The 13,575-nt window shown below is 40.6% G+C and overlaps 1 protein-coding gene across 2 annotated transcripts in view; it reads left to right on the top strand.

Annotated features, from left to right (window-relative positions):
* NCKAP1L (NCK associated protein 1 like) overlaps positions 1–13,575 on the top strand; it is a 1,641,522-nt gene that overhangs the window by 205,103 nt on the left and 1,422,844 nt on the right. For both annotated transcript variants that reach the window (XM_069231027.1, XM_069231028.1), the window contains exon 6: positions 10,233–10,323. In XM_069231027.1, the coding sequence (XP_069087128.1) occupies positions 10,233–10,323 (91 nt within the window). The remainder of the gene's footprint in view (positions 1–10,232; positions 10,324–13,575) is intronic.

Here is a 13,575-nt window from a genome sequence, read left to right on the forward strand (position 1 = left end):
AATATGTTGCTTTTAAGGGTTCAAGAAATAACTGATTTTTGGAATTGCTGTAATCTGTTGAAGACTGTTGAAGTGATGAGATTCATATGGTGCTTCATCGCCTGACAACTGCCAATTGAGTAACATTATGTTCTACTGGCCCAATCATTAGGAACTGCCTCGTTACTTTTAAACAAGATCAAACAACAGTGTGTCACATTCCTCCCACTTGTAAATGCTCTAATAAAAATCATGCAGTTAAAACTACACAAAGTTTGGCAAAAAAGTGCCATGATTTTCCTCCCAGCCCCAGGTCGACACATTGTGCATTGATTTGCTTAAACTAATGTAATAGCATGTACTTAGATATTTGCAAGAAGCTACTGAAACTACTCTTCATAGTCTAAAATCGAGCAATCAGATCAGTCCAATGACCATCATGAATGAACCATCCATAACCACACTACAGTGACTTAAACACCAGTGAGCCTTATGTGTCAGTGGTTGACTCAAAAGACCTACTAGTCCAGAGACCACACTACCAAAGCCAACTGACCCATGGTTACAAGCCTGCTGAAACCTGGGATCTACAAAATAATTAAATTGGCTGCATTTGTATTTGTGTTTGCATTTATAAAGTACGTTAAACCCAGAGGCATCAAAGCACTAAACCAGGTTTAAAGGAGGAAAGAAAAAAGAAGAAAGGCGCGGCAAAGTGAGGGGATGTCAGAAACCTGTTATGCTGCAGAAAACAGCCATGTTTTTACCAGCCTTCGAAAAATCATAAAGGAGTCTGTTCCTCTGATCACATCAAGCAAATTATTCCAAAGGTGTGCCGCAGCTACTGTGAAGGCTGTTTTCCCCATCTCGTTTTCCGAAATGGGTACAATGACCTTCTTCTGGCCAGGGGATCTCCACGACCTGCTAGGGACGTACCAGGTAAGGGTGGACCTGATGTTGTCTGGGTCCAGCTGATAGAGGGCTTTGAACACCAAGCATAAGGCCTTAAAGCACACATGCTTCCTAATAGGGAGCCAGTGAAGGGTCCTCAAGCTCTCCTTCACTGAGTGGCTTCTATATAGTCCCAGGACTAATCGCGCCTCCGCATTGTATTGTAACTTGAAGTTTGTTGAGGGTGTGCTGTGTTAAATATAAATGGAGGGTGTTACAGTAGTCCAGGCGAGAGGTGATTAATGCCAGGACCACTGGCACTCTAAGCTCCATCGGTATAAACAGGTAGATCTTACTCAGCATCCTGATCATACAGAAACATGGGCAAACAGTCTTGTTGACCTGGCACTCAAAGGTTACAGGATTATCGAAGACAATACCTAGATTCCTTGCCGCCTTCTCTGGGACTGGCAGTGGTCCACAGGACTCTGGCACCCAACAGGTATTCCAGATAGAATTGTTGGAACCAAAAATCAAGATTTCTGTTTTTTCTCCATTCATTTTTTGACAATTTCGCTTCATCCAGATGTTGATCTCTGCCATGAATGTCTTGAATTTATCAGCCACCTCTGCCCAGTCCTCCCCAATGGGCACGATGATATGCGTATCGTCTGCATATGATGACATTTGAAAGGCCCACAACCGTATCAGCCGTGCCAATGGAGCGACATAAAGGTTGAACAAAGTGGGGCTGAGAGAAGAGCCCTATGGAACTCCACAGGGCAGTTAGAACGGTTCTTCTCTAAAGTCCCCACAGCTAACTATACTCATTCTGTTCACTAAGAAGGACTCGAATAGTTTGAGAGCCTTGTCCCTCAGCCCTGCCTGTCACAGCTTGTTCACTAGAACAGAAATGGTGTTGAAGGCTGCAGACAGGTCCAACATCACCAGAAAGTCCCCTCCACCTCGGTCCACCTGCTGCCGGATAATATCCGCTAGTGTGAGCAAAGCGGATTTGTTGCTGTGATTGCTCCTGAATCCATGCTGAAAGGGATCCAGGCATTCATCCTCACAGAGAAAGTGAACACGTTCTTGATTTAGGTGTTTGTCCAGTATTTTAGCTGGAGCTGGCAACAGCAAAATAGGCTGGAGATTGTTCAAATCATTCGCATCTCCATTGGTCTTTTCTTCAAAAGGATAATAATGGCTTCCTTCCAACACTGAGGGTTTACACTGGAAGTAAGCACATATGAATAGATTTTCGCCAGTGCTTCTGGAATGAACTCAAGGAGCAACTGCAGCACCCTTGAAGGACAAGGGTCCTCTGGTGACCCCAAAGTAATTTGCATTAGCAGGGATATAATCTTACCCTGGGTAAGGGGAGGGAAACTAGCTAATATTTCTCTGTTGCACTGCTCATCCAAGCTGATACCCCCTTTCCTGGTGGCTTGTAGGTCTTTAACTTCAGGGAAATCAGAAAAGATATTTAAAATCCTATCTCTGAAGTATGTGGCCACCTTGTCACAGAACTCATGATAATTCTCCAGCGCCTATTGCGCTGGTAGAGGTCGCAAGGTGCCTTACCGTCTTGAATGATTCTCTCGGAATGTTGATTGCCGATTTGAGTTAATGAGAGAAGAAAACAGATTAGTGATGTCCAGAAGGCATCGACTAAACTGCACCCAGAGCTGTGATTGCTAAATTATCTTTACATTTTTTGTTACTTTTTTTTTTTTTTACTTTTACAGCTTTATTTCGGTAAAACAATACCATAAAAGCATACTGACAAAATTCTTACATTTCTAGAAGAAACAAAGACACTTTTTTAAAAGAAAAAAGACAAAGAAACACTAAAAACTGATCGAGACCAAAGCTCCCTCAGGGCCATACAATACAAATAGGCGAGTTATGGGTATAAATGTTATTAAAAAATCAACAATTAATCACTAAAACACTATAAAATATACAGTACACATCATCATGCAGATCGCCATATAAATATTATAAAATTTTATAAAATACCTCTAAAGTATAAGCCTTAATACAAAAACAGTTAAAATTGCTATCTTGCTAGTAGTATCATTAACTATAGACTAGCTCAAAAAGTAACCATTATGAAAGTAGGATATATGCTTTTGAATGACTATTTGCCTCCAGTAGGTTCAAGTTGCCTCTACAATCTTAGCAATATAGATACCATCATCACGTGAGGGGTTATTTGACTAATTTTTAGAAAGTGATTAACAATCCCTAGGGCCCAACGATTCCTTTCTTTCTTACGTGCCTATATTGCTTAGAGGTCATATACGATCGAGTGATGCAAAAAAGCACATTGTTCTAGCAGCAGCAAATATTCACTTATCTACTAGAAACAAGTTATCTGATATTGACCTTAAAAAAAGTAGGTAAAAATCGATTACAGTATTTCATTTGTAAAACCCATAAAATTTACCTCCCGTGCCATCAGGCACTTGTTTGCCTAACTAGGAGGAGATTTTTTGGGATAAAAGATAAATAAATATCAGAATCCAGGAACAAGTTTCATAGGTGACAATGACCATTCTAGGTAACTTAATCAACCTCCCAGTAGCTACGGTCCTCCCGGGCATAGACAGTGTCCCCTGAGCTAGATATATCCTTGGCCGATTATAGGTCCCAAGGCCATTGAATTGCAGAGGGTGACTCCCAGTTATCGATTTCAGGACCCATAGGTTGACTTTGGGAGTTTTGCCTGAATTAGAGCGCCTACAACCTCAGGCCCGCCTTGTCTCTGATGAATGAAATTGCTATTAAGAACCGGCTTAGACCAAAAACAACATATGGTATCGAGCTGGATCTAAAAAATCTGGCAGCTTCATTGTAGTTCCTGATTCCAACGTTCCTACAGATGGGTCGGATCCATTTCTTCCTTAGTTTATCGTAGGCAATGCAATTTAAAAGGACATGATCCGTCGTTTCTGGAGTCTCCATATTACATAGCTCGCAGGTCGCCTCATGATTACTCCCATTCAGGAGACCCCATTTGAAGGTAAAAGCCTTGACCTGGAGAATCCCATATCGATACTTCATAAATAAAGCTTTTGCTCGTCTAGGTTGAATGGTATCAATCCATTCCTCAGCGCTCGGTAGTGGTTTAAAATCCAGAAAACTTAAGGTTAGTCTACCTGAATCCTTGCTATGAAGAGGGCTATTAAAGATGAAGTCCCAAAATACTTGCTTTAGTCGGATCTTTGATTGGGTTGTGAGTATATGCGGTTCATCCCAGTAGATTTTCAGCCCTAAATTGTAAAAGCTTTGCCTGATATAATAAAGCCACGGGAAGGAAATAGTCTTGTCCAAGCCCATGATCTCAATTAAGGCTTGCCTGTATTGGATCAGTTCAGGGGTTGTCCAAAGTCTACACCAGTAGAGCAGGGGCCTCAGGGCTGCCAATTTGCCTATTTGTTTCATATTAGTGTCATGGGCTAAGGGAATCAGCAGAGTCGATGGAGGGAGGTCCAATATCCCCCTCATGAAATTATTTTCCTGAGTGGCCAATGGAGTTAGTTTTGTGAATCCCCAGAGTTCTGCGCCATACAGAGCAGCGGCCTGTGCTTTGCACCTGTAGATCTCGAATACTGGTGACACAGTACTCGACCTTGAACATTTGTAATTTTTACTGATTGCCATAGAGCTATGAGTTAAGGAGATAGCAGCTTTGTTGATGTGCGGCACCCATGACAATTTGGCATCAAGCAGTATCCCTAGGTAGTTGAAATTTTTAACTCGTTCCAGTGCCTGCCCTCTAATACAAATGTTTCTCTTGAGTGCTTTGTGAGGGTTAACAGTTAAGTATTTAGTCTTGTTTGCATTTATTTCTAACCCCTTCAAGCTGCAATACTCACTGAATTTATCTAGTAGAGTTTGCAGGCCCATTGGAGTTTGAGACAATAGGATGGTGTCATCTGCAAAAAGGAGGGCGGGGACTGGATCATCATTCAATCTTGGTGAGTCGTGGTTACTTTGTTTCAGATGATGAACCAGATCATTGATGTATAAAGAGAAAAGAGTTGGGGCGAGCACACAGCCCTGTCTCACCCCCCTCTTGATAGGTATTGGGTCTGTCAACTCTCCTTTTGGCCCCCACCGGACCTTTGCAAATGTATTTCCATGTAGCCTCTCCAGCTGGCCCAGGAGGTTCCCCGGCATGCCCTGTTTTCCTAATGCTGCCCATAAGGAGTCTCTCGGCACCAGATCAAAGGCTGCGCGCAGGTCCACAAACGCGATATACAGGTGGCCTTTCTTTAGTCTAGTGTATTTCCACATTATTGTCAATAGCCTAAAGGCCTGGTCAACTGTACTGGTCTGTTGTCTAAAGCCTGCTTGGTATATAGACATTATGCTGTTCTCTTCTATCCAGATATTGATTCTATTCAGGATCTGTCTAGCATACATTTTTTGTGTGACGTCTATGAGGCTAATTGGTCTATAGTTCCCTGGGTCTTCCCTGGATCCTTTTTTGTGGATTGGGATTATTTCTGCCCCTTTCCATGTCTCGGGCATTGGGCCTCCCCTTGCTATAGCATTACTTAAAAGGTTTAGATAAGGTGCCCAGATTTCTATGCTATGTTTGAATAGATCCCCCGGGATCTTATCCAAACCGGGGGCTTTTCCTGGCTTGATTGCTTCAATGGCAATCACCGTCTCCTCCAGACTAAACTGTAACTCGGGTAAAATACCCCAAGCCACTGGGGTTTTGTGTCTTGAGGGACAGAGATCGAAGGTGGGAGGGTCAGAGTAAAGATATGTAAAATAGTTAACCCATGTTTTGGGGTCTATGTGATGGTCTGTAGTAAATATCCCCTCTTTGCTACCATGGGTAACTATTTTCCAAAAGGTTCTTGCATCATTGCTTTTCGCTGCTACCAGCAGGTCTTGCCATTTTTGGTCCTCCCAGTTGCGTTGGGCAATAGCCAGCGTTTTCTTATAACTGGCCCTTGCCTGCTGTATGGCTAATTGATTTTTTTGCTTTAGTGCCTCTACCAGTGCTCTTTTCCTCTCTCTACATTTGATAGTATACCATGGACTGTTAGGGGTGGTTTGGGCCTTCTCCTTTATGTGCTTATTCTGTAACTGTTTAGTCAGGACAGGTCTTAACATAGTGCTCAATGACTGGTGGATGGCCGTAATAGGAATGTCACTAGGTTTATTTTCTGCATAAGGCTCCAAGAGATCAGAAAATATGTTGTAAATGTTTATCAAAGTGACCTGATTGCCAAGTATTACTGGCCATTTTACAACCCTTCTGTTGTTACTGAGGGTGGGTTGTAACTTCACTTTATCATGTTCTATATATTTCGAGTCCAAATCTAAGAAGTGTGCCTTGAATTCAATTATTAGCGGGAAGTGATCGCTATCCCTTCTTTTATCAATTTTAAAGGTCGCTAGTCTTTCACATGTGCTTATACTATGCAGAATGTAATCTATTTTTGAAGTTGAGTTGCCTCTCTGGAAAGTAACCAGATTAAGGCCGACTTCACCCACTCTGCCATTGCATGCCCTCAGTCCATGGTTTAATGTAAGGCTCATGATTTGCAGTGCGGCCACTGTGCCTGGGACAGTTTTTTCTATTGTTAGGTAAGGAATTGTTCTCATTCGGTCTTCCTCTTCTGCTAAATGTTCGAATCCAATTATAGGTTCATAGTTACAATTAAAGTCACCCCCTATCATAATTGTCTCACCTATTGGAATTTTTTTGAGCAGCTCGTCTAGTAGAGTTATTTCAGGAGACTCCACGTTTGACTTTCTAGGTCTTCTATATACATTAAACAAGTGGGTTATTATCTTATTTTTTTTTCCCATTGTCAACCATAGAATGTCCTCCGACTCAGTGGCTTGCATGCGTATCTCAACATTTAATGAGATCTTCGCCCATACAACCAACCCCCCAGACGGTCTCCCTCTGGCAGCTGAAGTTGCACTGATAAAGTAGGTTTTATATCCTACTTTATACGGTGGATCTTTAAGCCACGTCTCCTGGAAGAGACAGACATGGTGTCGATCAATATAGTCCTGCCATTCGGGGTCTATAAGCTTGTTTTTTAAGCCAGCTACATTCCATGAAATCATGGTGATAGGACCCCTTCCGTTTAGGCTTGTGGCATTGAGAGTATGGCTCGGGTGAGTTGTTAAATTTTTCCTACCATACAAAGGCTCCACTGCGCTCCCTGCCCCTATAGCATGGAGATCAATCCCTTCATGGGGCTCCCCTACTATTTGGTCCCCATTGGGTTCCACTTGTGCCTGATCTATCTGGATTAGTCAATCTACTCTCTCAAGGTTTGGATCATAGTTTCTCTTTTGCAGTCCCTCATTGTGGTTAAGTTTATGCCTTTGTGCTCGAAGTTTGGTAGTTAATGGATCCAAGCTAAACCTCATGGCATTGGAATTAGGGGCGGGGGTTCTCTGTTCCATGTCAATCAAACCTCTGATTAATCTTCCATCCTTGAGTGTTAATGCAATAACGTCAGGTTTCCCCCTCTCTCCAGGGATTCTTTCTGCCCCCCTAATATCTGATCGAATTATGGATAAACAGTGTCTTTTAGCCCTGATCCAATGTATAAGCTTATTTTTTAAGGAGTCCTCATCTTCTCTGCTATTTAAGGGTAATTTTGGAACATTTAACAGATGAACAACATTGATCCTAGTAGGAGACCTATCCTCCTCAGAGTATGGGTTCCATATGGTGTTTTTGTTATAATCATTAGATGCTTGGGGATAGGAGTTCAAAGTAAGTTCCAAAATTCCTTTTTGGGGTCCTTTTACCAAGCGGGGATCTCTTTGTGGTTTCCCTGTTCCTTGGCATAAGTTACTATAATTTCTTCTCTGGGAATTGCGTGAACCAATATGTTCCACATTGACCCCTATCGTGCATCCCTGTGGTTGTTGTACAATCTTGGCTGTAGCTGGGGTAAGGTTAGGGTTAGTAATCGAATTTTGAGGATATGTGGATCTTCCTTGTAGATGGGGTGATATGGGGGGGGACTCCCTTTCGCATTGGCCTCTATTGGTGCCCCTACCCCCCTCCTTTTCCACAATATCTGTTAAGGTTCTGACTTCAAGTTTCAAATCCCTAACTTCCTGGATTAATCCGGTGATTAGATCATAAAGATCTGCTATAGATCTTGTTTTATTTTTTAGAGGGTTCCCTGGTTCTGAATTGAAAGGAGTGATCCTTTCACTATCTAGCTGTACAGTTGGGATATATGGGTGTAATTCATCCACGGGTTCCCCCTCTTGTGCATTCTGTATGTTACTACTATCAAGTTCTGCCAAGACTGTATATTTATTGGAGCACCTAACTTCGCACTCCTGGATATGGCTCTTCTTCCTACCATTATCAATGGTGCATAGGTGCAAGGGTCTAGTTGCAGCAACCCTAGGGCTAACAGTCCTGACATCAGATGGTGCCTCCCCCTCTTGCTGGGAAACGATCTCTATCGCTTTATCTTCCACTGGTTTGATTTTCTTCGCGTAATAGGAGGTAATCTTTTTGTCGGGGCCCTCCCGAATAGTGGTCCTACTGCATAGTAGTGACTCTACCTCCTCAATAAGATCGTCTATTTCAGCTATCGTGCAGTTCTCACCCGCATTCCTAAGTTTTTTTACAGAATTCATCTTTCCCCTTGGGGGTTCTGATGCCTTGCGTTTTCCCATGGATTGAGCTGCCACTATAGAACTAAGCAGACCTATTGCCAGTTAGAGAAAAAGAAAAAAAAAAGGCAGAGGCCCAGCCTGTCCCCACTCCAGTATTTATCGGGTAATGGAAAGAGCGTCGCAACAATAGGTGGAGAATACGGTCCAAAGGCCCTCTATAAAAGGACCTATTTAGGAGTAAGTATCAACACAGTACCTTCAGGCAGCCATACGTGTAGATTGGCATGTCCATGCAACTTTAGATGAATGTCAGGGGGGTGGCCCTGCCCTGCCTCTTCCTGGCACGGACGGGCAAGGACGGGCCCGCCCTTGGCCCGGGCTTCGCCCGGGCGCGTCCCGCGACGGCGGGAGCGCGATTAGAAATTTAAAGGGCTCCTGCCCTCGACACGCCTCCAGTGACCTCCTTGCGCTTCCCGCGACGGCGGGAGCGCGATTAGAAATTTAAAGGGCTCCTGCCCTCGACACGCCTCCAGTGACCTCCTTGCGCTTCCCGCGACGGCGGGAGCGCGATTAGAAATTTAAAGGGCTCCTGCCCTCAACACGCCTCCAGTGACCTCCTTGCGCTTCCCGCGACGGCGGGAGCGCGATTAGAAATTTAAAGGGCTCCTGCCCTCGACACGCCTCCAGTGACCTCCTTGCGCTTCCCGTCAAAAGTATACAGTCCACAGGATTTATTATTCCAGCCAACACGTGTTTCGTCTTGGGAAGTTTTTATATCCCTTACGACTTCTTCAGGGCTTATTAATTTATTACTATTCTAGATGCAATCGATGATATAAGTTACTCCAATCCAGATATACTTGCAACACTAGTCGTGTTTCAAAGTAAAATCCAATCAACTCTCCTCACTCGCAGGCTCCCAGCCCTCCTTGGCACAGCACCTCGACGTTTTTTGTTACAAGTACAGTCCCATACATTTATTTACCCGCTGGTAATTTTTTTCTTTTTTAGGCTTGTGTTTTTCATGTAGCAAATGTTTATGAATAACTTTGGAGGACATGACCTAACTTTAATATCCAGTCACTTTTCAATATTCCTATATTTATTTCCATATTACAAAGCTATGGATATGACTGCACAACACAGAACTCTTTAGAAACTTTACTCCTGTGTACACATCCATCTGTGCCTCACCTACTCTTACATCTCACAAGCTGCCTTGCTCAGCACCCACAATTACTCACTTCTTTCCCTTAACCAACGTTGCCTTAGCGCTCCCTAACAAAATTTTACCTTGTCCCTATACCCTCTTGATATTTGAGCAACCAATACCAGTAACACCCTCCAAGAAGCCCTAAAACTGAACTTGTTTCTTTGGAATATATGTAACTCAACCCCTGACTAACATTTATTGTATTTTAACTGTTACATTGTTCTACTTACCTCAATTTATTTGTTACATTATTCATTACAGTTGATTTGTCCAGATATTGTTCTATGCACAGTGCCTCATATTGAGATAGTCATGAACATAAAAAAATCAAATATAAAAATATCATGCTTGAGAATAATACCATATTTACTCTGGTGTCCACAATATTGACTAGTCTTGAGAAGGTTACTTTGTACTAGGCATGCATAGAACAATCTGGCTTGAAACCTGAAAAGGTACAAAAGGAACAAGCTTCAGTCCATGTTAATAATCTACGTTTGGTGTTCAATTTTAGTGAGCCAAGCTATCCCAGGTTGGGACAGATGGTCCTGGAATATGATAATCCGCTCAGAAAGCTAAGTGAGGAGTTTGGACCACACACAAAGGTAAGTTATGTGTACCATAGCCCAGGGTTTGACTGAACTGAATTGGGGGAGAGCGGATATATATATATATATATATATATATATATATATATATATATATGTGTGTGTGTTTGTGTGGTAATGATTTTGTGGGTCAGAAATCTTACATGGCAACATTGATAATATCATTGCAACATTTGCCATGAAATTAATGATTAGAAAATGAGAACTGTGCACGGCAGGGGCATGAGTTATAGTTATCTTGGATTATGAATTATAGTTTCTTGAGATAAGTATAACTATAACTGCTGAATTTTTATGGTTTTGTGTGTTTAAGATCTAAAACTAACTAGAACGTCCCTGTAACCTTTGTGTTTTCGCTAAAAATGTGTATATATATATATATATATATATATATATATATATATATATATATATATAATCCACAACTGACCAATCCCTTCACTGACTCATGAGGACAAATCAGTATTCAGAAATACATTTCTTCAGCTTTATTCCATGTAATTACAACATAGTTTCCTACAAAGAATGTCAACGCGTTTCGGCAAACGCCTTCTACTGGACAAACTTAGCAGATAAAACGGCATCCTATATATATAATTTAAAAGCCAGCATTTGTTTCCATTCCATGCTAGTGCAGACGAGTAGTGCGGCCATCTTTTAACATGCAATTAACTAAAGTAAGCCTACATATTAATAGCATAATGCTGCCTTGACAGTAATTTGCGTGTATTGTTTTATGCTGACATGGACACTAATCGAAATTGTAACAATTACGGGCACAAATCAATCATCATAATAATTACAGACAATAAAATTACGATAAAAGCTATTAATCATCAATCAAAGTGGCTCTACTACATTATGTAAAAAGCCCCAAATAGTGTATCATGATTAGCTTAATGACATATCATGATCAGCGCAAATAAAGAGTATTATTCAACATTATCAACAAATATTTTATCAACTGTTTTTGATCAACTATTTTTAAATATTTTTAAATACAATCATAATGAATATAAATAATCATTATCCTATAGTTGAATACTTCAATTGACTCTAATTATTCTTCTAATTAGAAAATAGATAAAATCACTATTTGTTTCTAAAATTGCAATTAGAAATAAAGTGTCACATGCTATAAATATTTGTAAATAGTCTAGCTATACTGTTGAACTAAGCAAGGGATTTTTAGTCTGGAGCCTTCTTACACAAATGACATCTTATACTGTGACTCATGCAAGGGAGCCTTTTATCCTTCAAGTCTTGGAATTTATAATTTGCCATTACCATTCAAAGTGCCTAGTGCCCCTGACATTAATTCAATTTTAAAGTGCAATATACTGATTCTTCATCCTTAGTTCAAATCTCTGATACATGCATGTATAAAAAGGAGGGCCGCTGAATAAAGTGCAGAGTGCAAAACATCAGAAACACTTCTATATAAATAAAGTGGATATCACATGTTAAAAACAATGATGAAAAATGTTCTTCTCTTGATACCATATAGATATAGGAAGAAAAATCAAAATCAAAATCAAGAATAAACACATCCTTTTCTGTGTTTCTTAAGGCAACATAAAGATTCAAACACCACTCATTCATAACAAATGCAGATATTATACTGTCTACAAAATCCAATAGATGCTGACTGTTACACCAATAAATATAATTTTCCACTATGATCTAATTCTGATTAGAATTCAATTCCTATAATATTTCATAAATGGACATGTAATTCAGCATCAAGATTATGACCCCAAGGAGACTCAGATCCAAGTAATAAAATCATCTTGGATTCCATTTGTCTGAGTTCTAATGTTCTGTCACCCGCCCTAGGATTAATTTTGATGAATTTAATTCCATAGAATATTAAAGTGCTACAATCGCCATTATGTGTATCCCAGAAGTGTTTAGCCAAAGGATACGTTCTATCATGGTTTTTGATGGCTCTAAAATGTTGTAGAAATCTGATCTTCAACTTATGGATGGTACTACCTATATATTTTTTTCGACATCCACATTCATCAACATAGACCACATATTCAGTTTCGCATGTTATCCGATCCTTAATCTCACAATGTCGTCCATCAAATGTTTGATAATTTTGCATATTCTGTGCATATTTACATGCCTTACAGTGGACGCATTTCCAGAACCCCAGACTTTTTTTGCTCAACCAAGATGTATCATCTTTCATAGAGAAGAAACTTCAAGTCAGATGGTCTCCTAATGAGCGAGCCTTACGATAGGTTATGGAAGGATGTTGGCCAATGATGTCCCTGATATTTGGATCATTCTGTAGAATATGCCAATTATTTTGTAATATGTTTTTCAATGAACCATGTTGTCGATTAAATTCTAAAAATATTCTAGGAGGTGATTGTTTGGTCTCATTGCTTATGGGTGTGTTCTTAAAAAGTAACTCATCACTGCTTTTCTCCTTGACTCTGTTCCGTGCATCAACCAAGATTTTAAGGGGATATCCTCTACTTAAAAATCTTTCTGTCATTGTCAGGATTTCCATATCATACCTACTCTCATCAGAATATATTCTATGAGCCCGCAGAAATTGACTGTAAGATATGCTCCATTTTAGTGTCTTAGGATGTCCACTATTAGCATGCAGAATAGAATTGCATGCCGTGGGTTTGCGATAAATGGTAGTCTCTAGTCGATCATTTTCACTTCCAGTAAAACATCTAAAAATTCAATGGTATCTCTATTGAAGGTAGTTTCTGAGTGAATGTTAAACTCATTCTCATTGAGTACATTTATATAGTCCAACAATGATTGATCAGAGCCATCCCAGATGATAAAAAGATTGTCAATGTATTGCACCCACAATACCACTTTGTCCATGTAAATGTTATTAACTTCAGACCAAGCCACCTCTTTCTCCCACCAACCCATATATAAATTGGCATACGTGGGAGCAAACAAAGCACCCATAGCCGTCCCCTGTTTTTGCAAAAAACATTCATTGCCAAACATGAACAGGTTCTGGGTCAAACAAAACTGTAACATGGACAAAAGCATTTCTGTATGTTCAAAGAACTCAATTAGTTGTGCTCTTAAAAAATATCTGCAGGCTTGTATCCCATATTGATGCTTGATGGAGGTATAGAGAGAAGCCACATCCATGGTGACCATTAGATAATCTTTATGCCAAGGAATGTTGTGCATCTTGGCCAGGAAATCATTAGTATCACATAAATAGGAGGGTAATTCAGTAACAAAGGTGCACAGAAA

Source organism: Pleurodeles waltl, chromosome 4_2 (assembly GCF_031143425.1).
Source record: "Pleurodeles waltl isolate 20211129_DDA chromosome 4_2, aPleWal1.hap1.20221129, whole genome shotgun sequence".
In the NCBI taxonomy this organism is placed as follows: domain Eukaryota; kingdom Metazoa; phylum Chordata; class Amphibia; order Caudata; family Salamandridae; genus Pleurodeles; species Pleurodeles waltl.